At 42.5% G+C, this 21823-nt stretch overlaps 1 protein-coding gene across 1 annotated transcript in view; it reads left to right on the top strand.

Moving 5' to 3' along the window:
- Positions 1-21235, top strand: part of TBX18 (T-box transcription factor 18) — a 37384-nt gene extending 16149 nt beyond the window's left edge. Inside the window, exons 5-8 of the mRNA XM_053381393.1 lie at positions 6177-6344; positions 6975-7039; positions 10737-10831; positions 17094-21235. Of these exons, the coding sequence (XP_053237368.1) occupies positions 6177-6344; positions 6975-7039; positions 10737-10831; positions 17094-17818 (1053 nt within the window). The 3' untranslated portion in view covers positions 17819-21235. The remainder of the gene's footprint in view (positions 1-6176; positions 6345-6974; positions 7040-10736; positions 10832-17093) is intronic.
- The last annotated feature ends 588 nt before the right edge of the window (positions 21236-21823 follow it).

Genomic DNA, 21823 nt, shown 5'->3' with positions numbered 1-21823 from the left:
GGAATTTAGATGGAGCGTTGGTTGCAATATTTGTTAGTTTTCTTTTTAAGACAGGTTTATGGATAAGATAATAAATGAAAACAGGGAATTAACTTTATTGATACTATCTCTGTATGTATAGTATGTATACTTTATCATGTCGTTTAGTAAAAGAAAGTTTGAGAACTGCAAAAGAAAACATTTTTATATATTGTATCTGCACTTGTTCCAAGAATTTCAACAGTGTTCTAAAATAGCCTCTTTTTGTCATGCTTATGAAATTACAGCTAGGAAGCATGAAAGCATCACTAAATAGAACACAAAAAATCCTGCCAACATATTTGCATTTTTAAAATCTTGCAATATCTTAAGTCTGTGATCCAGCACAAAACTAGTCAGGCTAAGCTTACTAATCTGTTGCCTCAGCTTTTAAGTGGCTAAAAATATAAACTGACAACATTTGATGGTAGCAACACCTGTTGGTTGTCATTGACTCCAGCTGGTTGGATATATAGGTGAATGTTCCAGGTGCAACTGGGGTTCTAAATGTGGATTAACTGTTAATGATCCATCAGGTTTTTCATGTGCGGAGGCTACAACATGGGGGTGAAATTATGGCCAGGATCAAAAGATTACCGTAACTCCTGCATGGGAAAGCTGGCAACTGTAACTGGAGTTAACTGTTTTCTATTTCAAGACATAAACAGAGATCCCCTTCTATATATCTTGCACAAGACATACCCACAATTCAGCTGAAGCAGAGCAATGAGAGCAGTATTTTTCTGCATGTAATCCTCTCGATCTTGACCACAAATTATAGAGCTGTAAAGTGCAATTTTGACCATCTACTGTTGCAAAGCTAAATGTTTGTGGGTGATGGATATTTTGGGTACGTTTTGCAGAATATCTATAGTAATCTGTAACCACACCACTGGATTGGCTAAGTTTTAGCTGATTCAGGTTACAATCCTGTTCTCCTTCACCTTGGAGTAAAACTTGGTGAACTCAATGTAGCTTACTTCTGAGTGGGAACATACAGATTTGCACTAGCAGACCCACTGATTTCAAAGCTTTCTTTACAGTAAGGGTGCATCTCTATGCTACAAGACAGGAACACTGGAATGAGAAGTAGAAGAGGGAACACAAAGATTCACAATATATTTCTCTCTTGTCTTTGTTGCTAATCCAAAATTATCGTGTGTGTGTGTGTGTGTGTGTGTGTGTGCGTGTGTGCGCGTGTGTCTGTGTGCACATTTCTGTGTACTCAAATCTGAAGTTTACTAAAGATTGCCTGTCTGTAAAACTGTAGGTGTGGGGGACTGGTTCTTGATGCTATGAAAGTGATGGTGAAATCTAGCTTTACAGGTGCTTTACAAACACTTTAAAAATGTTGTATGCTTTAATAGAAGCTCTTTGTAATTTCGGATTTGGAATCCATCAGGCCACGCACAGCTGATTTTCTAATCTTGCATTATATCATTTATATCATATATCAGTGTAAGAAAAAATTCAGTGTGTTTTACAGCACAACGCTATGCTTAGACACTGCATTCGGTAAGGATTATTTCCACGTAAACGTGTATAGAGTTGCAACCTCAGTCAGGGAATTCATCTCCCATTGCTGAATTTCATAGTGAAGATAAAAGCTATTGCTCTCCACTTCCCTGAGCAGTGAGAAATTCCAGAGATGCAACGTTTTCCTAGGTTTGGCGTTGTTTCAAAATAATTTGCTATACGTTTTTTAGTATTTGAGTTCATTTGCAAATATGCATAGGTGAGTGGTGGTGGAGGAGGATGGTGTGCTGCCACCAGCCATGGGACCTTTGGTCAGTCATGTTGTTGCTGCTTCCCAGGAGAGGGAGGGACAGCACATTGGGGAGGTTGGCATGGTGCTAACACACTGGCCAAGTCAATTTGGCACTCCTGCCAGGCCATTTGCACCGTAACAACCTCCCTGCTGCCTTGCCCTTCCATCTCCTGGCAAGCAGCAGTGATACGACCAGCGAGAGGTCAGGTGAGTGGCAGTGATGCACCACACTGTCCTTTATTGTAGGTGAGGTAGAAAGCAACAGTGCCCCACAGCCCCATAGAAGCTATCCAGAGAGAGACAGCTCCCGAAGCAATGTACAGTGGTACTTCAGTTTACGAACTTAATCCGTTCCGGAAGTCTGTTCTTAAACTGAAACCATTCTTAAACTGAGGCACACTTTCCCTAATGAGGCCTCCTGCCGCTGGTGCCCCTCCACCGTTCAGCTTCCCTTCTTAGACCGAGGTAAAGTTTGCAAACTGGAACACTACTTCCGGTTTTGCGGAGTTCATAAACCGAATAGTTCATAAACAGGGCTGTTCTTAAACCAAGGTACCACTGTATTCATCTGTCTCTCACTCTCGCCTGCTTCTCTCCATCTCGTGTTTCCTTCTCTCTCCCCGCTACATACACTTACTTAGATGATATCATCCTTTGGGGAAAAGGAATGGGATATATAGATATATAGATATATAGATGATATATAGATATATAGATATATATAGATAGATAGATATACACATCCCCTGCCCCCTTCTTGGACTAGTTTTTTTCTTATTCAAAAAATGCCAAAGAGGTCCTGTGTCGATAAGCAATCTGATCTGTGTTCATCCATGAAGGTCATTGGGTGACGTTGGGCTGGTCACTGCCTCTCAGCCCAGCCTACCTCACAAGGTCATTGTGGGGGTTAAATGAGGAGGGGGAGAACCGTCTAGGCCACCTTGAGCTTCTTGGGGGGCAAAAGTGGGATATAAATGATAATAATTATAAGAATAATAATATGCATGGTGTGAATGTGACTATACACAAAAAGGCACGCTGGGTCGAAGCCAGTGTGTTCAGGACTGCAGCATAATTTCTTACTTTTCAGGGTCCTTTAACAAAGCATAACGTAAAGATTAAAACCTTTCTCGAAATGTAATATTTAACCCAGCAGAAAGCTTTCTTGTATCTTGCTCTGTATTAGGGCAGAAGTTGGGAGATCTTACCTAAGCATGCTTTTTGGTTTTCTTCTGATGTAATGGTCTGACTTCAGTCTAGCGAAAGTTCAAGTATCCAGAAAGTTGCTTATCCAAAACAGTGTCGTGTTCCCCAGTGAGGAATTAATTCATATAAAAGCATCTCAGATAGACAATACCTCATTTTTTTCTTTTATTTGGGTAATTAGGTTTCATGGTATTTGGCATCCAGTGTGATGCCAAAAAAGGAGGGCAGCGGGAAGGATGACATACACTTCTGAATTTAGTATTCTGTGGCTAATAATGAAACAGGAAATTAAAAAATTCCCTCCTTTTTAATTAGATTTTCTATTGCCTGGTGCCCATGGAACTGTTTATATATAATCTCCCCATGGGCTTCCAAAAGTAATAGTTAATGTTTTTGATTCTGAACTATTCACAGTCAATTCATATGCAACATAGAATGAACGCAAAGCTTTCTCCAAGTGAGTTTGAAAATCATGATTCATGCAGCATTATGAAAATATTTAGGCATTTGCTTCATTGCACGTGACTCGTTTTGAATTGGAGAAGGAAAGAGTGGAAGTTGCTAATTCAGGAATGAGAGAGGAGACCTCACAGATTCACTGGAAATGTTTTATTTAGTCCAAAGCATTTCCAGTTTTAATTATTTCTTTCAGGACTGTGGTTAACCAAAACTGTCTTCTGTACAGTGTCAGTGTAAACGTTTCTGATCCTCTTTGAGATCTTCTCTTGCTCTTTCTACTTCCAGTTTTAAACAAGGTAACTAAGCATTTTTTGGGCCATTTAGCTAGCTTTTGTTCTGTTCAGCCTCAGTGATTATCACCATATGCCTACATATAGACAAACCCACATATACAAATGAACAATGGCTGTTCTTCATTCTCTGGGTGGAATCCAGTGTTCCTTCTACTTACACAATAGGATGCCACCTTCCTCTCATTTCCTCCCTTGTCCTGCATAATCTGCTCAAGAGGGTCCCCCAACCATTTGGAGCAGAATTTGAGGGTGTTCAGAGGGTTTCTGGGAAGGAGGAGAGGACAAAAAGGCCTCTTGCACAAGTGGAAGTTCTTTCTGCTTGCTCTCTAGAATGAGGTATGTCTTAAGTTTAATCCTATAGTGCAGCTGAACTTGGTGGGGAGCTTTAGGATTTGGCAAAATCCCCACTCGACCTGCAAAGCACCAGTTACATCATTTGCCATGACACCTTATACTGCCCTAGCCTATCAGGTGAACTTGGGTGGTGCGGATTGGTCCTGTGGGTTCCTAGGGAGAAACTACTTGGGTCCTGAGGTGATTGTGGTCAACAGCATTGTGTTTTCCTTTCCTTTTTCTTTTGGTTTATTGTGTTTAGCAAGCAGCCATTACACACTAATAATAATAATAATAATAATAATAATAATAATAATAATAATATTAACAGGAATACTGCTACTAATCACAGTTGACATTTCTACTCCCCGACCCCTAGTGGATAAATCATTTCCTGTTCCCCCCTCGAGTTTTATTAAGGCTTTACAGATTTGTGTAACAAGAAATTTAGATGTTCTAAAGCAGGGGTAGGCAACCTAATCACCTTCTCAGTCCAGCCTGCGGATGGTCCGGGAATCAGTGTGTATTTACATGAGTAGAATGTGTCCTTTTATTTAAAATGCATCTCTGGGTTATTTGTGGGGCATAGAAATTTGTTCATCCCCCCCAAAAAAAATATAGTCTGGCCCACCACATGGTCTGAGGGATGGTAGACTGGCCCACAACTGAAAAAGGTTGCTGACCCCTGTTCTAAAGGGTATATCTCTCTCAACATTGGACAGCAAAAAAAAAGAGACAACCTTCCCTTCTGTGATCTTAGCAATGGGTGGATATAATTCTTTCTGAAATCGTCATAGAAAGGGCACATAGAAAGGAGTATATGAGTTATGTCTTCTGTTGATATAGAGTTGCAGCCGCAAACTCTATCCTTAGGAACTCCTTTATGTCGGCCTGTCCAGTCTGCTAATGAAAGGACGTTTAGTCTTGCCTGTGTAAAGGCTATCCTCATTTTAACATTTGGTAAATCTACCAGATATCTTGGCAGGGATAATGGGATAAAAGGAGCATACAATTTATTAGATTGATGGATGTTGGTCTTGGCCACTTGTGATTGCATCTCAGTGTCTCTCTGCCTTTGCAGTATTCATTCTTTAGCTCTCTCAAAACCCTGCATCACAAGAAAGGGGGCAGAGAGTCCTGAGCTCATGGCAAGTGTTGTGTTTGGGGACTTGAATCTTTTTCCTGTAGGGAAAGCTGTGCACTTGCTTCTATGCTGTGGTGGTTTGGGGGCCAGTCGTGGTGGGTTGGCTCGGTTCCTTTCATTTCTGTGCAGTTGGCGGGTGTTATCTCTGCCCCATCCTGGGAACTGGCAGCCATTGGTGGAGTTGCCAAGGACACCGGGGTGTGACTGGCATTTTTGAGGCCTTTTAAAATGTTTCTATCATGTTTCCCATTCCCCTTCTGGGCTGAGCTCATATTGGATACAGCAGCTGTTGGGCCTACATAGTGATGGTGTATCCCCGTTGCCCCTTGCTAGTTGGTATAATTGCAGTATAGGATTGCTCTGTCCATGGCCAGTGTTTGGCTGTCCTTCTGTAAATATATCCATGCTACATATTTCAATAATAACCATAGTAAGGATTTAAATAGAAAAATTAAAATATTGTGTACATGCAATACATGAAAAACAAAACGTAACTAATATTCTTTGTAACTATTTATATGTTGGGCGTATTCAGCGGTTGAGTTTTCATATTTCTTCATGATTCAAGAAACAGAAAGTTCCAGAGTACTTTTTAAAGGCTTTGGACAGATCTGGAGGGAATCCATCTGCAATCTGGCCACATAAGTTCCCCTTTAGCCTCTGGTAACATGGTTACAAAACTATCTCTCATGGGCACTTTGTTGAACTGAAGCCAGGCTAATTTTGAGGTTGCTTATTTATTTCTTTAAAGCATTTCCCCCTTGCTCTTTTGCCGAAAAAGGCTCCAAGAGTAGCTGACGAATATCAGGTATAAGACCAGTTTTGAGATGTGTTACATTGCCTTTAGTTAGTCCTCAGATAGAACAAAACAGGAAGTGTTTAAAATACTGGCATAGAAGAAACAGGGAGTCTTTTCTTGCAAAACCCATTCTTTCTCTCTTTCTTTTTGGTGTAGATTATCCTCCATTCTATGCACAAATATCAGCCACGTGTCCATGTCATTCGGAAGGACTGTGGGGATGACCTCTCCCCAGTCAAACCCATTCCTTCCGGAGAAGGAGTGAAGGCATTCTCCTTTCCTGAAACTGTTTTCACAACTGTCACGGCATACCAGAACCAACAGGTAACTTTTGCTCTCCTTCCTTTTTAATGCTCCTGATTTACTGGATTTTCATTTAATTACAAGCAAATGGCTGGGGAAGAAGGAACCTCTGTCTTGACACTAGGTGAGAAAGAAAACCATCTAATGTCTATTAAGCTAGTAGGTCCCAAACCATTTCCCCCTCCCAGACCACTTCAGAATTACTGATGTTCTTGGCAGATCACTTGATGATTTTTTCTGCCTGTTGTAGCAATTATAACATGCCGTACTAGTCATGGTATTGTTTTAATTGTTGGGGGTTTTTTTGCTGCTTCTTTTATTTCTTATCTTGCATTTTATTGTACTACAACTAGCATTTCATAGAATGCAAATTGTAATGTAAAAATATATTATAAAAATACAAGAGTCAATACAAATACAATTAAATAACAATATGAGTATTTAATGCAGATATGCCATGGACCCTTGATGGTCCTATGGGCCACACTGTGGGAACCCCTGTTTCAAATTATTTAATGGCATCTTAGTGCTTTGAAATATAGTTGTGATTTAGCAATGCAGCAGACATTCAGTATTAACAGAGTGGCTTCTAAGATGTACTTGTTTATATCTCTGGACCTTCATCATCAGCATATTCTGTTGCCCTTACAGATTACCCGACTCAAGATTGATAGGAATCCATTTGCCAAAGGATTTAGAGATTCTGGACGCAACAGGTGAGCTTTGAAACACCTTGCAATTTACAGAACTCTTGCCGTTGATGATGGGGCTAGACTGTTTTAAATGCTTTAGAGAAGTTTCACCGAATACTTTGCACTTCCTTTGGGATAATGCCTTGCTTATGACTGGAGAGAGTGCTGTGTGCATTAGTTTTTTTGGCATGTGCTTTTGTTGCATTGCTTTCATGAGATTTTATGAGATTTGGAACATAAAATCTACAATGCAAATTTGAATCATTTTTGTATCACATTTTTGCTAACCCAAAGCAAATGCTGGCTTTAAAATAAATTGTTTTGTAAGAGAAACAATGGCTTTGTGCTTTAAAAGCTCTCTCTTCCTGTTGAACACTTCCAGAGTTAGAATTTATATTCTTGAGAATAGCTTAGATTCTTCACATAGGTCATAGAAAATGATCCTACAAAAATCTTTACTTGGGGGATATGAACATTACTCTTTCTTAAGTACTTCAGGAGAAAAATACAATTGCTTTAGTTAAAGAAAATTGGCCATTTGGTAATATAAATTGGAATGGCGGTAAAATGTGAAAATGATTGAAAGCATCTTGTATAAATTATCACCTTGGCTATGCTCCTCCAGGAGGTGGGCTTTTATCTCTGCTTTAACTACAAATGAAAAGCCTCCATTAGCACGGGGCGGGAGCAGACTATTTTTTAAATCCACATTTAGCTAATACTTCTGTAACTCTTTCCTGCAAAATTTATTCAATGTTTCTGGCAACAAAACCTTAGAGAAGCAGCATCATTGGACTGCTTTCAACTGCTGTGCTGAAATGCAATTCCCATCTTGATTTAACTTTCCAAAGAAAGCAAATCCCATACATTAATTGTGCATTGTATGAAGAAGTGTTGTGTTTTGTCTTGGCTGTCCAATGTCTACTGCCAATCAGTTTAACTGAGAGAGCCCCAAGCTGCAGGTGTATTAGAGAAATTGAACAATATGTCTGTTATCACATCACTCATAATTCTCTAAACCTCTATCATGCCTGTCCTGCCATCATCTTTATATCAGACTAAAAATCCTTTAACTTCTTCTCATAGGAAATGTGCTCCAAATAACCATTTATCATTTTGGTTGCCACTTTCTGGACTTCCCCCAGCTCTATAAAATTCAAAAATAGTTTAAAACTTGTATACTTAACTCACATGTGCCATCTGTGCAGGCTTTTAAGTGGGCTTTAAAAATTATTTAATTACTACTCCTTTTAATAATGGTAAGTATTTTAATTGGGCTGTGGTTATTCTGATTTTGCTCTTTTTATGATTTTATAGTTTTATGGATTGCACTGTTAAAAAGGCTATTTATTGCTGGGTGTAGTTGTTTTGTGTTGTGGTTTTATGCTTCTGGTTTTAAATACATTGGTTATTATATTATTATTAATCTGTTTTCAAAGAGAGCCTACTTGGAATGAAAGTTTCCCTCAAAGGCAGGGTATAAATTTATTTATTAAATAATTGTAAATGTTTGGGTTTGGGGAAGCATATGTTGGCCAAGAGAAAATGTTTGTATCAAATTTATAAAGAATGTGTCTGAGAACTCTCAGCATGCCTGTCCATAGTTCTCAAAAGAGATCCAGGTCCCATTCTTTTCTATGACTACCGTATTTTTCGCTCTATAGGACGCACTTTTTCCCCTCCAAAAATGAAGGGGAAATGTGTGTGCGTCCTATGGAGCAAATGCAGGCTCCCTGGCTTCAGCGATAGCAAGGCAAAGCCTCCGAAGCCTGCGCTCCGGAGGCTTTGCGTTGCTTCCGCTGAAGCCAGGAGAGTCTGCTCTTTGAGGCTGGCGGTGGGGAAAGCAGCGCTTCCCCCATCGCCAGCCCCAGAGGATGGGGGGCAGCAGGAAGGCGCGCAACGCCTTCCCGCTACTCTCCAACCCGGGTTTGAGGCTGGCGGTGGGGAAAGCAGCGCTTCCCCCATCGCCAGCCCCAGAGATTGGGGGGCAGCGGGAAGGCAGCGATGCCTTCCCGCTACTCTCCAACCCGGGTTGGAGGCTGGCGGTGGGGAAAGCAGCGCTTCCCCCATTGCCAGCCCCAGAGATTGGGGGGCAGCGGGAAGGCAGCGATGCCTTCCCGCTACTCTCCAACCCGGGTTGGAGGCTGGCGGTGGGGAAAGCAGCGCTTCCCCCATCGCCAGCCCCAGAGATTGGGGGGCAGCGGGAAGGCAGCGATGCCTTCCCGCTACTCTCCAACCCGGGTTGGAGGCTGGCGGTGGGGAAAGCAGCGCTTCCCCCATCGCCAGCCCCAGAGATTGGGGGGCAGCGGGAAGGCAGCGATGCCTTCCCGCTACTCTCCAACCCGGGTTGGAGGCTGGCGGTGGGGAAAGCAGCGCTTCCCCCATCGCCAGCCCCAGAGATTGGGGGGCAGCGGGAAGGCAGCGATGCCTTCCCGCTACTCTCCAACCCGGGTTTGAGGCTGGCGGTGGGGAAAAAAGCGCTTCCCCCATCGCCAGCCCCAGAGATTGGGGGGCAGCGGGAAGGCGTGCGACGCCTTCCCGCTACTCTCCAACCCTCCTGTGGGCTTTTGGGGGAGATGGGGGAATTCCCCCACCTCCCGCAAAAGCAGGCAAAAGCCAGGCGCTCTTTAAAGGGGCTCCGTGGCTTCTGCTGGCTTTTCTAGGAGGTGGGGGAATTCCCCCACCTCCTAGAAAAGCCCGCAGGAGCCGCGCACCCTTTAAAGAGCGAGCGGCTCTTGGGGGCTTTTCCCCAAGGAGGGAGAAGGGACTGACTGGCGGAGTCAGTCCCTTCGCCCTCCTGCGGGCTTTTGCGGGAGATGGGGGAATTCCCCCACCTCCCGCAAAAGCAGGCAAAAGCCGTGCGCTCTTTAAAGGGGCTGCACGGCTTTGCTGGCTTTTCTAGGAATTCCCCCACCTCCTAGAAAAGCCCGCAGGAGCCGCACAGCCTTTAAAGAGCGAGCGGTTCTTGGGGGCTTTTCCCCAAGGAGGGAGAAGGGACTGACGGGCCGTTTCAGTCCCTTCTCCCTCCTGGTCGAAAAGCCCGCAGGAGTCACGCGGGGCTCCTGTGGGCTTTTGCGGGAGGTGGGGGAATTCTGCCACCTCCCGCAAAAGCAGGGAGAAGGTCTTGGAGTAGCGCACAGGCTGCGTGCAGCCTGTCCACTGCTCCCAGAGCTGGGGGGGGGGAATCATATTTTTTCCTTGATTTCCCCCCCTGAAAACTACGTGCGTCCTATGGTCCGGTGCGTCCAATCGTGCGAAAAATACGGTATGTTGATCTATTGAGTTGGGAAAACTGTTGTTGTTGTTGTTGTTGTTGTTGTTGTTGTTGTTTGCCTCTATGCAAAAGATAGCAGATGGACATTCTGGCAATTTCAACAAGTGCTTACATAAAGACACAACATTAGGGAAGAATTTAATGTATTTTTAGCTTTTAAAATATTTGATTTAGCAGCAGCAACAAGGAAGAAAGCCAAAATCATGTGTCTTTGGCATATTCTTTGCGGGTCACAAGCAAGTTTATTGCAAATGGCTGTGAGGTCCAAACAACCACAGCTTGGCTGCTGTTTGGTTGAAAATATTGTCTTGGAACCAGATTGTTTTCATGTAATCCTTCTACTAGATGTGTGTGTGAGAGAGAGACAGAGACAGAGAGCAATAATAAAGTACTGTGAAATATAATAAGAAATTATTATTTAACTCATGATTTTGTTATGTTGTTTAGGATGGGATTAGAAGCTTTAGTAGAGTCTTATGCATTCTGGAGACCTTCACTGAGGACACTTACATTTGAAGATATACCTGGGATCGCAAAACAAGGTATGAATCTCACTTGGGTACCTGAAGAATGCTAACGATTACTCACTGAGGGTGCAGTCTTCCTCCCATTTTGGTCATTGGAAAAATTTGCATTGATTTGAACAGATTCCACCTTTAATCGCACAATGGCACAATAATACAATACTCAGCAATTTCATACATGAAAAAAAATCTGTGATTCTCATTAACAACACAATTCTGTGCATCCTCGGAAGTAAACTCCATAGAGTGTAATGGGGTTTACTCCTAGGCAAGTGTGTATAGGACTTCAGCCTAAATATAATAACAGTGCTCTTTTCACTGTTATGGGCATAAATATAGCTTGTACTCTTATAATTTAATTTCAAAATTATTAATCCATGTTGCAGGGCTTACTAGCTGATGTGCTTGTGCATCACTCTTGACATGTGGGCCAAACCAGAGTCAACCAGTCACATTCTGTACATGGCAGCTGGTGAAAACATTTCTTGAACTGCAAATAGTACCTTCTAGGAGATGACTTTTCTCTGGACTGTGGCAGGAAGAGAACTTCTCTCTTTCCAGGCCACCTCATACATCTCTGAGGTTTGCATGCTTTTCCTTAGCGGCTATTTAAGCCACCCAAAAAACGGTCCATGCCAATTGCATTCTTGCACGTAACCTCATCTCAATCCATGGCTAGCTTAGCTGCAAGTCAAATAAATGTAAGGCTACAGTTATGGCGAAAATCAGAAACAGCATGACTTGCAGTGTGTCCCATCTACTTCAGGGGTAGGGTACCAGAAGTGGCCAACCCTTCATGGGCCACATTGACAGTTGGGTGTCCTCATCCACATGTCAGTCACCTGACATATGATATTACGAGATTTAAAATTCAAGCTGCAGTTGCAAAAGAAGAATTGGGAGTGCACTTCAGCTGCACTCCTGATTCTTCTTTTGCAAAGCCCTTTCCGAGCCTGATGAGGAGAGGGTGTTGCGGGCAGGCCCTCCCACATTCGCGGGGGCTTCCCTTGCCCCCGCGAGAGTTGGGGGAATCCCCGGGCGTGCCTGCAACCCAGCCCGCCAATTGGCGGGCGGGGGAGACACGGCCTAGGCTACTTAAGGCCAGGCACGCCTAGGGACCGCCCTCTTTTCCCCCTCGCACAGCAGCTGAGCAGTTTTCCCATCCCACCCACCCTTAGGTTTAGCTAGATTTGACCTTGCTATGGACTCCGGTTGGTCGCCGCAAGGGGCCTGGTAGGAATTTTTCCAAGTTGGCGCACTTCCTGCCTTTTGGTTTTTTTCACCTACCTCGTAGCAAACGTCACAACTTTCGCGGTATTGGCGGTTAGGCATTGGCATGGGGCAATTGTTATGCAAATGGAGGGGGGGAAGGAAGCGCCATCACCTTCCCCCAAGGAGAAGGGGTAGTCCGGTAGAGGACTCCGGGGGGCGTGGCCTTGTCCGAAGCCTAGAGAGGTAGGGCCTCCGGCACGCCCCCGAGCGGTGACACCCGTGGGATCCTAGTTGGCGTACTTCAACAGGACTCCCGCGGTTTGTGTTTAACCCTTCCCGGTCACCATACCGGGTAGTCGATAGAAGCCAATGCCTAAGGCCAATACCTTCAATTCCGTAATCAATAAAGTTGTGGCCTTTTATGCCCATTAACCTTAAATAATGTGTCTGAGTCTTCATTTCACATGGGGGAGGAAACTTGCCACGCAAGTAACAAATTTTCCTGGGCCTGACAGCATATGATGCCAGGCATGGGGAAGTTGGTGCAAGTCATCCAAAACAGCCCGGAATGCTAGTCACTGAAGCCTTGTGGACTTATTTACACCTGGTGCAAGAAGTCTCTCTCTGCCCTGCACCATGGATCTAGTATGTCAGGTTTCTTCCATCTCTGCCTTGCAGTTGCCTCTTCAATTGATACTTGGAGCTACAGCTACAGCTGTGGTGGTACAAGAAAGCCAGGTATATGCAACTTAACCCCAGGCTTCGTTGCTCCATTGTAAAATGCTAAACACCTCACGCTTCGGGGGGGGGGGAGGATCTATACTATTACTTACTTGTATACTAGTACTCTACAATAAATAATTCAGGTCTCTGCCCAAAAGCAGTTTTTAATCTGAAACTAAACAGAAAGAAGGAAAAAGGTACAGTGGTACCTCTGGTTACGTACTTAATTTGTTCTGGAGGTCCGTTTTAAACCTGAAACTGTTCTTAACCTAAAGCACCACTTTAGCTAATGGGGCCTCCTGCTGCCGCTGCACCGCCGCTGCACGATTTCTGTTCTCATCCTGAGATAAAGTCCTTAACCTGAGGTACTATTTCTGGGTTAGCAGAGTCTGTAACCTGAAGCATATGTAACCTGAAGTGTATGTAACCTGAGGTACCACTGTAATTGGGACCAGTTATATACAGATGTGGTTCACCCAATTTTTGATGCTAGACTAGTGCTGAACTTGGGGAGATGCAGGTTCAAACCTCTCCTTATGGGGTGAACCTGGCCAGTTGCTCGCTCTCTTTTACCCTAACCTCTGTCAACTGTCCTCAGGGTTTTTGTAAGAACTAAAAGGCGGCAGCAGGGGGGGGGGGAGAGACAGAGACATATTTACCAGTCTGAGCTTTCTTAGATGGAAGGGTAGAATAAAAACACAAATAAATTAACCATGGATTTCTAATATCCATTTGTATATTTTGAGAGCCTCTTCAGTTAAACAAAACAGTGAAAAAGCTAAACTGGCCCTAAGCAAATGGTATGTTCAGAGTTCATTAGAGGCATCTCTGGATTAATGTTCAGAACATGATGAGATGAGCAGGAAAAATTGCTGTCCATACCAAATGCTGACAATTGATCTGGGAGCACTCAGAGCACTGCTTCACTGCACTGGTAACTTGTACCGTGCCTGGAGTTTTCCATGTGCTTTGGGTTAGTTTTTTTGTCCTGGGCGTCAGCCTTTAGTCATATTGAGCCACTTACCTCCCACAAGAAGGGGAAGATAAAAGGTTACCTTTATTTTGCCAGCAGTTGACTCAAGATGCAAACAAAACAATTCCTGATTGATATTTTAATTTTTTTGTTGCATTTATGATTAGGTGTCAGAGTCAGTATTATTTCACTCTGGTTTTAACATTCTCAATTTGGTATGTCCTGTTTAGCTTGCTGGCTAGTGGAACAAATTATGAAACTTTGCCAATTCTAAGCCTGAATTGCTACGTAATTCAGATATTACACATTGACTTAAAAAGCGGGTCTGAGCTGAAAGTTCAACTTTAGTAAATGTGTCTTCAGTAAACTGCAAAAACTGATGTACTGCAAATCTTATAAAGGCCTTTCTATGAATTTTGCAGTGGAGTTCTCCAGTCAAGTAATGTGTAGAAAAACGTGTATACATGGGTAAAGTGTCCACAAAAATGTACCTGTTTATGAAATAACATACCAGAATGCAATATTTTAAGGGAAGTTGCCTGGCAAAAATGTGACTATTGGGCAGAATTAGTACTATAATGCTGATAAATATTCATGTGGATTTTATTTTATATAAAAGAGCCACAATCTGTTAAAAACTGAAGATGGGGAAACGTGAAACAGAGAGAAACCAAAATTGGCATATTCACCCAACCCTACATGCATTAACCTAGCATACATTCAGTTTTTTCCTCATCAAAATTAATGTGACTTAAAAATGATAACTTTGGCTGGACATTTTTGTTGATAGCAGTTTTGGCACCAGACATTTTTGTTGATAGTGTGTCAGTCCCAGAGCATCCCAAGATAATTTGTGGTATACACACCCACATATATACATACACATATAAACATACATATACTCTTTAGCCCTGTAACAACCCCCCCAACACCTTTTAAAGACAATGCTCTAGTCTTTAACATAACCAGAACTCCAATCTTCTGCTTTCCATGCTAAGTCATTTCAGAGTTATATTCAACAACAGCGAAATAATAGACAATAAGGCAAGAAGTTATTTTCTTCTTCTAAATTCATTTGCTTCAGAATTTCCATAAAAAATCCTGCACTAGAATATAAGCATAGGCAAAAACTCCAGGGTGATTCAATTTTGTGAAAACTATGTGGGGAAAATGAGTATGCCAGAAGTATTTTTTTGATAGGAAGTTAGTTTTGGATCTGAAATCTGCATTATAGAGATACTGATGTAGACGTCCCTTAGGACTTTGCTTGGTGTTTTTCATTCCATATTAATTGCCAGGGATTGTGGTGATGTAAAATAAATACCCCTCCTTAATACCTAAAGGAGCAGAGTTAGAAGAGAGATACCATTTTAATAAGTTTCCTACTAGCTATGTATGGCTTTGTGAAAAAGAATCTTCTCTGTATTTCCTCCTCTTGCTTAGGGCCACACAAGCTGGTGTTAGCAGGTGTTTAGCATTAGAAAGAGAGCCCAAGAAAACTCTTCCATATGATACACTTCCCCATCTTCTTGGCTTGACATCCCCTTTAGAGAGTGTACCGGTGTCCTGTGGTCTTTAAAAGAAATAGGAAAAAAAAATCTAATTGCCCAGGCATTGGGACTTGGGAAAGGACCTTTGACTCCTCCTTATGAGATGCACTGATCCGGATTCCAAAATTAATGAGGAAAACATGTTCATGTAATTAGTTCTAAGTGCTTCATGTGACTTTGCATAGCTGATACAAAGTGTAGCCTAAGGCAGACATGGACAGATGCAAGTGGAGTTAAGGCTTTTAAAAAGTAAATTAAAACAAAAAAGTACCCGCCACTGCCGTAGGAAGTATCCACCTAAAAAGTACTGTCCTTAGCAACAATAAATGTGTCGCCTGTGAATGGGCACTCCGTGTTGAACTTCGAAATTCACCAGCTGAGGCCAGGTAAAATTGAGCTGATTGGGCTGGCAGAAGACTCGGAAAGTTTGCTCAAGGGCAGGTTACCTAGCAGAACCCATGTAAACACACCTTGGTATGAATTACACGTGTGAACTAAAAATAGATATCAGAGTGGCTACAGATTGGAGTCAGCACAGAGCTCCAAAACTGGCCAGCCATACTGCACAAGGGGGAGGAGACTGACAACAGCTTGCTAATGACTTGTATACCAATCTAAAGGCAATGTGGCCAGTGGACTGCAGTCAGTTTCTGTTTAGTGGAAGCTTCCCCCAGTCCAATCACATGTGTGTGTGTGTGTGTGTGTGTGTGTGTGTGTGTGTGTGTGTGTGATTATGCTGAGAAGCACCATGAAAGCCACCCAACCCTATAAATGCATCATAGTTGCAGCAGTGTGAAATGGTGTGACTAGCAAGAGTTGGGCAGCTCCGTGACCCTGCTTGACAAACACTCCAGCCTCAGGATTGATTGATTGATGACATTTGTGTACCACTTAATCATTAGAATTTCTAAGCGGTGTACCTAAATAGTAATAATTTTAAAAATCTGGATTTGCTATTTGGATTAATGGATTCTTCTATATGTATATATATTTTTTAAATGCATGCTACCCCTAGGGGGGAAGCTTCCTCTAAACAGAAACTTACTGCAGTCCACTCGCCACCTTGCCTTTAGTGGACTTAAAGCGGTGTATAAAATTATGTATGAACAGAGAGGTTTTCTCCCCCTCTCATAGTACCTGAGCCACCCAGAGATGCTGAATCCTGGAAGGTTCGGGGCACACAGAACTTTTCCCATTTTTAAACTATGGAATATGCTCCTACAATACATAGCGATGGCCATCATCTTGGATGACGTTCGGAGGGAGTTAGAGATGGATAAGGCTAACCATATCTTTGAGAAAAGTCAGAGGCACTATGCCTCCAAATACCAATTTCTGGGACCCATAGATTGTCCTCCTTGTGGCCTTGCCAGAGACCTCTGGTTGGCCACTGTGAGAAGAAGATGCTGAAGTAGATTGGTATGAACCAACAGGACCCTTCTTCCATTGCTTATTATCAGTCATCTTGCTTGGAGCTTCAGTATTGCTCTTTGAGAATTGCATTGTAGAAATATGTGGGTCTGCAGGGGGAGGGGATGGGTTGTCTTCAACGAAAGTAACTAATACTTATGTGCTAAAGTATAGTTGTACTGTAGATGTACCATTTGAAGGGGGGAAATCTGGATTCAAATCCATCCTTAGCCAGGAAGTTTGATGGGTTACTTCGACAGATCTATATCAGTCTAACTTACCTTACAGGGGTATTGTCAAAAGAAAAGAGTGTAATCCTATTCAAGCCACCATGAGGTTCGAATACGTATGTAATAAATAATTCTCTTTTCCTAGGATGCCATTTTATACTTGGATATGTTTTTTCTTCTAGGAAACGCTGGCTCTTCTACTTTGCTCCAGGGAACCGGAAATGGAGTACCAACCACTCACCCCCACCTGCTCCCGGGGTCCCCTTGTTCTTCTCCTGCCTTCCACCTTGCTCCCAACACTAGCCAGCTCTGCAGCCTCGCTCCAGCTGACTACACAGCTTGTGCCCGTTCCGGTCTAGCCCTTAACAGATACAGCACTTCCCTGGCCGAAACCTACAACAGGCTTACAAACCAATCCAGCGAGACCTTTGCAACCCCAAGGACTCCCTCCTATGTCGGTGTGTCGGGCAGTTCGACCGTGAACATGCCCGTGGCAGGCAGCGATGGCGATGCATTCGGCTGCCCTCAGACAGGCTTATCGATGCAGATTTCAGGGATGTCTCCGCAGCTGCAGTATATCATGCCCTCGCCGTCGGGCAACGCCTTCGCTGCAAATCAAACCCACCAGAGTTCCTACAACACTTTCAGGCTGCACAGCCCCTGTGCTCTGTACGGATACAACTTCTCCACATCCCCCAAACTGGCTGCCAGTCCTGAGAAAATCGTTTCTTCCCAAGGAAGTTTCTTGGGGTCGTCGCCAAGTGGAACCATGACCGATCGGCAGATGTTGCCCCCTGTAGAAGGAGTGCACTTACTTAGCAGCGGGGGGCAGCAGAATTTCTTTGACTCCAGGACCCTAGGAAGCTTAACGCTGTCATCATCTCAAGTATCTGCACATATGGTTTGATAAAGCCTTTTTAAAACAAAAGTACATTGGTTTCTACAATGTATTTCCTTTTTGGGATTATGCTAAGGTGATTAATGTGCCTAGTAAGGTGTTTATGCTTTAAAAAAAAGTCATCAAGGGAAGTTTGACTTAATCTTTTGACTTGCCTATCGGCAGATATTTAAATATGTGCTCGTGTTCAGAGTTAAGCCAAGTTTGTTTGCAGAGCAGCCCATTTAGTTTCCTGGTAGCAATAGACTTCATTTTATAACACGTTTGGCCATATGCAACAAATTAAGAAGGGCTTCCTGCAGCACTCTTTCCCCCCACATCTTTCCCTCTTTAAAGAACAAAACAACACTCAGGTCTGATTTAGATGAAACAAAAAACACTTTTAAAATATATATAACTACCATTTTGTAACAGCTGTCCTTAAAGCGTTCTTACCACAACGTGCTGGTGCCACAATGCACGCATTACTTCTCTGTTGTAAGAGAGATAATAAACATATGTGGGCTTGCATTAGGCTTAGTTCAGAAGTCTGTCAAATCTTCTAAATAAAGGGACAGGATGATCTCCCTTCTCAATCTTTGTGGTGTATCTGGCTTTTCATTGGCACACCATTGCTTTGCGAACACATAGGAGCACTATGAAGAGACAACGACCTAAATTAAGCATTGGAACAGGCGACACGGCCTATTTTTCTGTACAGAATGAATTTAAAGGAGGCTTGCTCCATGTGAAGAGAGTATAAAGATGATAGAGATTTTTATATTTTAAAATATTAAATATATGTTTGCAAATATAAAAGACAAGGCAGGACTTCTACATATTTCCATAAGCTTTCTATTTAAGAATGGTGTTAGGAACAGTAGCAGAATGGTGGAGAGGGAGCGTGGCACTTGCCTGAGCTGGTAGGTGGGTCACTGCTGCTTAAGAGGAAGGAGAAGCAGAGGGGCAAGGTGCTAGGCAGGTTGGCACTCTGCAATTTGTATCAGCAGGAACACCATATTGGCTCCACCAATGCATTTGCCCAGTGGCCTGCCTGCTGCCTTACTCCTCCCTCCTGGTAAGCAGCAATGATCTACCTGCTGGGGCGTCAAGTAAGCATCGCTACTATTTCCCACTATCCACTCCAGGGTAGGGTGCTGTGGAAAATCACCCTTTCTGTTTCTGTAGTTCTACAAATCATTTGCTCACACACCTTTGTCACAATATAGCTAAGGCTGCAATCCTATATGGTACACCCTTTTCTACAAGGAAGTTCCACTGCACAGTGGTGCTTACCTCTGAGTAGACATGCATGATATCACACTATAAACCTTATTGCTAGCTTGTTTTGAGTGTGTTCCCAAGAGCAGAAGAACATACTGCATAGGTTTGGATCATCTGAAGCCTCTTCTTTCCCTGCAGTGCCCTGCAGTGTGTTGACAGACTTCTGCCACATCTTGTGGTGACACTGGCAACTGGTGTAATGCAAGGAGCTTCAGTCAGAATGGAAAAATGGCCATGCTTCAGTAAATGTGCAGAAGCAGCAATGTACATTTCTTATAACCTCTTCAAAACCCTACAAGTATGATGTTTCTAGTTGTGGGGTAAGAAACCTATAACATACACATTTTCTGCTTGCACTACCACAGGCAACAGTTGTTCCCCTTCAATACACAAAACTTTAGTATTTCCCTGCCCCCATCCCAACAAACACTTGATTATAATTTTTTTCTCCTGATCATTTTCTGAATATTTGTTTTGCCCGTAGACCTTAAAAGGAAGAAAAACATCAATGAGACACAATTAAAATAACTATACCGCTGTGCTATGTAGAATACTAGAACTGCAACTGCAGAAGAAACTGTTCGTTACCCTTTTAGTAATCTTACATCTGCAGAGCAGTGAAACAAGAGTAGAAGTATTCAGGTCCAGAAATATTGTGTCTGGTTATTCCAATTGCAGGTAGGATTTGTTCAGACTTAAGCAGCGGCTCTTGTCAGATAAGTTCTGAGAAGTTCTTGTATCTGTTATACCTGGTATTTTGAATTTGAGTGCCCAATTTTAAACTTGAGCCACATTCCGGTATAAGAGGTTGGGATCCAAAAAGCCTTGTGAATGAAGAGGGAGTGTTTCCACAGGTGCATAGGGCTGGTGTCAAGAGTTTCCTTTCACCAGCATCTTTTCACACCACTTTGGACCCTACTCTGGGGAGACCACCAGCTTCCAAGATTTGCTTTCTGAAGGCTGTGAGTGGCTACAGTGGGAAGGGCAGGAAATATGGACAGTGTTCTATGCACGGCTCTTTGGATCCTGGCCAATATTGTATGGTTCCTTAAACCCATAATATCAACCTTGCTTGTGAAGGTTTATGTTTCATGCATTAGAAGTCTACTCGGCTAACCTGCATAACTGTAAATCTTGGAAGTATATTGTGTGAACACTCAGCAAGCACAATGTTATAAAAGCACATTAGGTTTATAGTTCTGGACCCTCTTACTGTAGCAGCAAACTCTTGTTTCAGTAGGATTTCCTACTGAAGATGCAGGATCATAGTTTTAAAAGTGTTGGCATGACAAAAATGGTTGTGCCAATAAGTGGAAGCAAATACAGCACCGCAAATGATGTTAAACATGTATCTGAATTGCAAAATTTGAATTTAGGATTCTGGATGAGATTCTCCTTGAGTTTGGATGTCTCATATCAGTGTCTTACACGTTTCTAATCTAAGGTTGTCAGATATCCTGAACAATTGTTTTATTTGTTGCATGAATGCTGTTACAAAGGCAGTCAAGTTTCAAATAACAAAAATATATTAAATAAGATCCCTGCATTGCAGGGGCTTGGATTAGATGATCAGCTCTACAATTCTGTGATTCCAACACAGTTACAAGGAATCCTGCTATAATTGAAAACATATTTAAGTTACACGAAATCTTAAATGGACATAATGCTATATTTAATTTTTTAACGCAAATGAATTATATGCTGCCACCTTAAAGGAAACTATGCTAAGAAGTGATGGGGCAAAATGGACCATGAAGGTCAAGGTCATGCTGTCTTGTAGCAAAAAAATGCAGCACAACTGAACCCCCTGGGTATGTATGCACAATTATAACAGTATCTGCTTTGTAATTTCTATTGGATTTCCATTATCCTGCCTTTTGTGCAACATTTCCCCCCTCATATATTAATAAAGCCATGGTATTATAATTGAAACACCTTTTCTCTTAAAATGCAGTTGCTGCTGTACATAGTAAATGGTGTATGATCACAAAGTCCAGCTTTTCATGGAATATAATGAATGCCAAATATGCAGTATATCTGTAATTATATATAGCTGTATTTTGTTTTTTAAAGCCACAGAAATGATATTAAAGTGTGTACCTAAAAACACTTTTTATTAAATTTTGAAAATAAAAATCCTTTAAAACCAACAACAACCCTAAACCTACAGCCATCCTCTTCAGAAAAATGTCGTGCATTTTGACTGTGTGTTACATTTCTTCTTGAGGAACTCTCAGTGTGATATATCTTCCTGTCACTTTCTCCCTGCAGGGTGTTAACATTTTAATATGGTAAACGTAATACAGGAGGGGAACTGCCCGCCTCCTTAGCTATCTTTAACATAGCGCGAAACAAGAAAACCTTAAGCACCTGGTACAAGCTTACCTTCGGAGGTGGCAATCGGAACTCATAACAGGAATTCTATACAGGGAAATCATGGTCTGACTCTACAGCCTTCTAGGCATGGGCAGTGGAAAATTCTGGTGTAAAGAGAAACCATGTAGCAAACCATGGGAAAGTTTTTTTTTCATAATCCGGTCTCAATATGCTACTAAAATTAGGGTATAAATGCAGCCAGCTGCAAGCTGCAGAGGGATGGGGGTTTGCAGTCACACAAGACAGGAAAACCCCAGTGTTGCTGTAGAATATGTAATGGCTGCATTATTAAAGGTCTCATCACGATCCATTTCCCTCAAAACGCTTGTCTCAGGTGTAAAAGATGAGGAAATAAGTACCACTTGGATGTCAGTA

This window comes from Podarcis raffonei, chromosome 3, assembly GCF_027172205.1.
Source record: "Podarcis raffonei isolate rPodRaf1 chromosome 3, rPodRaf1.pri, whole genome shotgun sequence".
NCBI classification, from domain to species: Eukaryota; Metazoa; Chordata; class Lepidosauria; order Squamata; family Lacertidae; genus Podarcis; species Podarcis raffonei.
The sequence above is the reverse complement of the archived record's forward strand: the minus strand, read 5'-3'. Positions and strand labels throughout refer to the sequence as shown.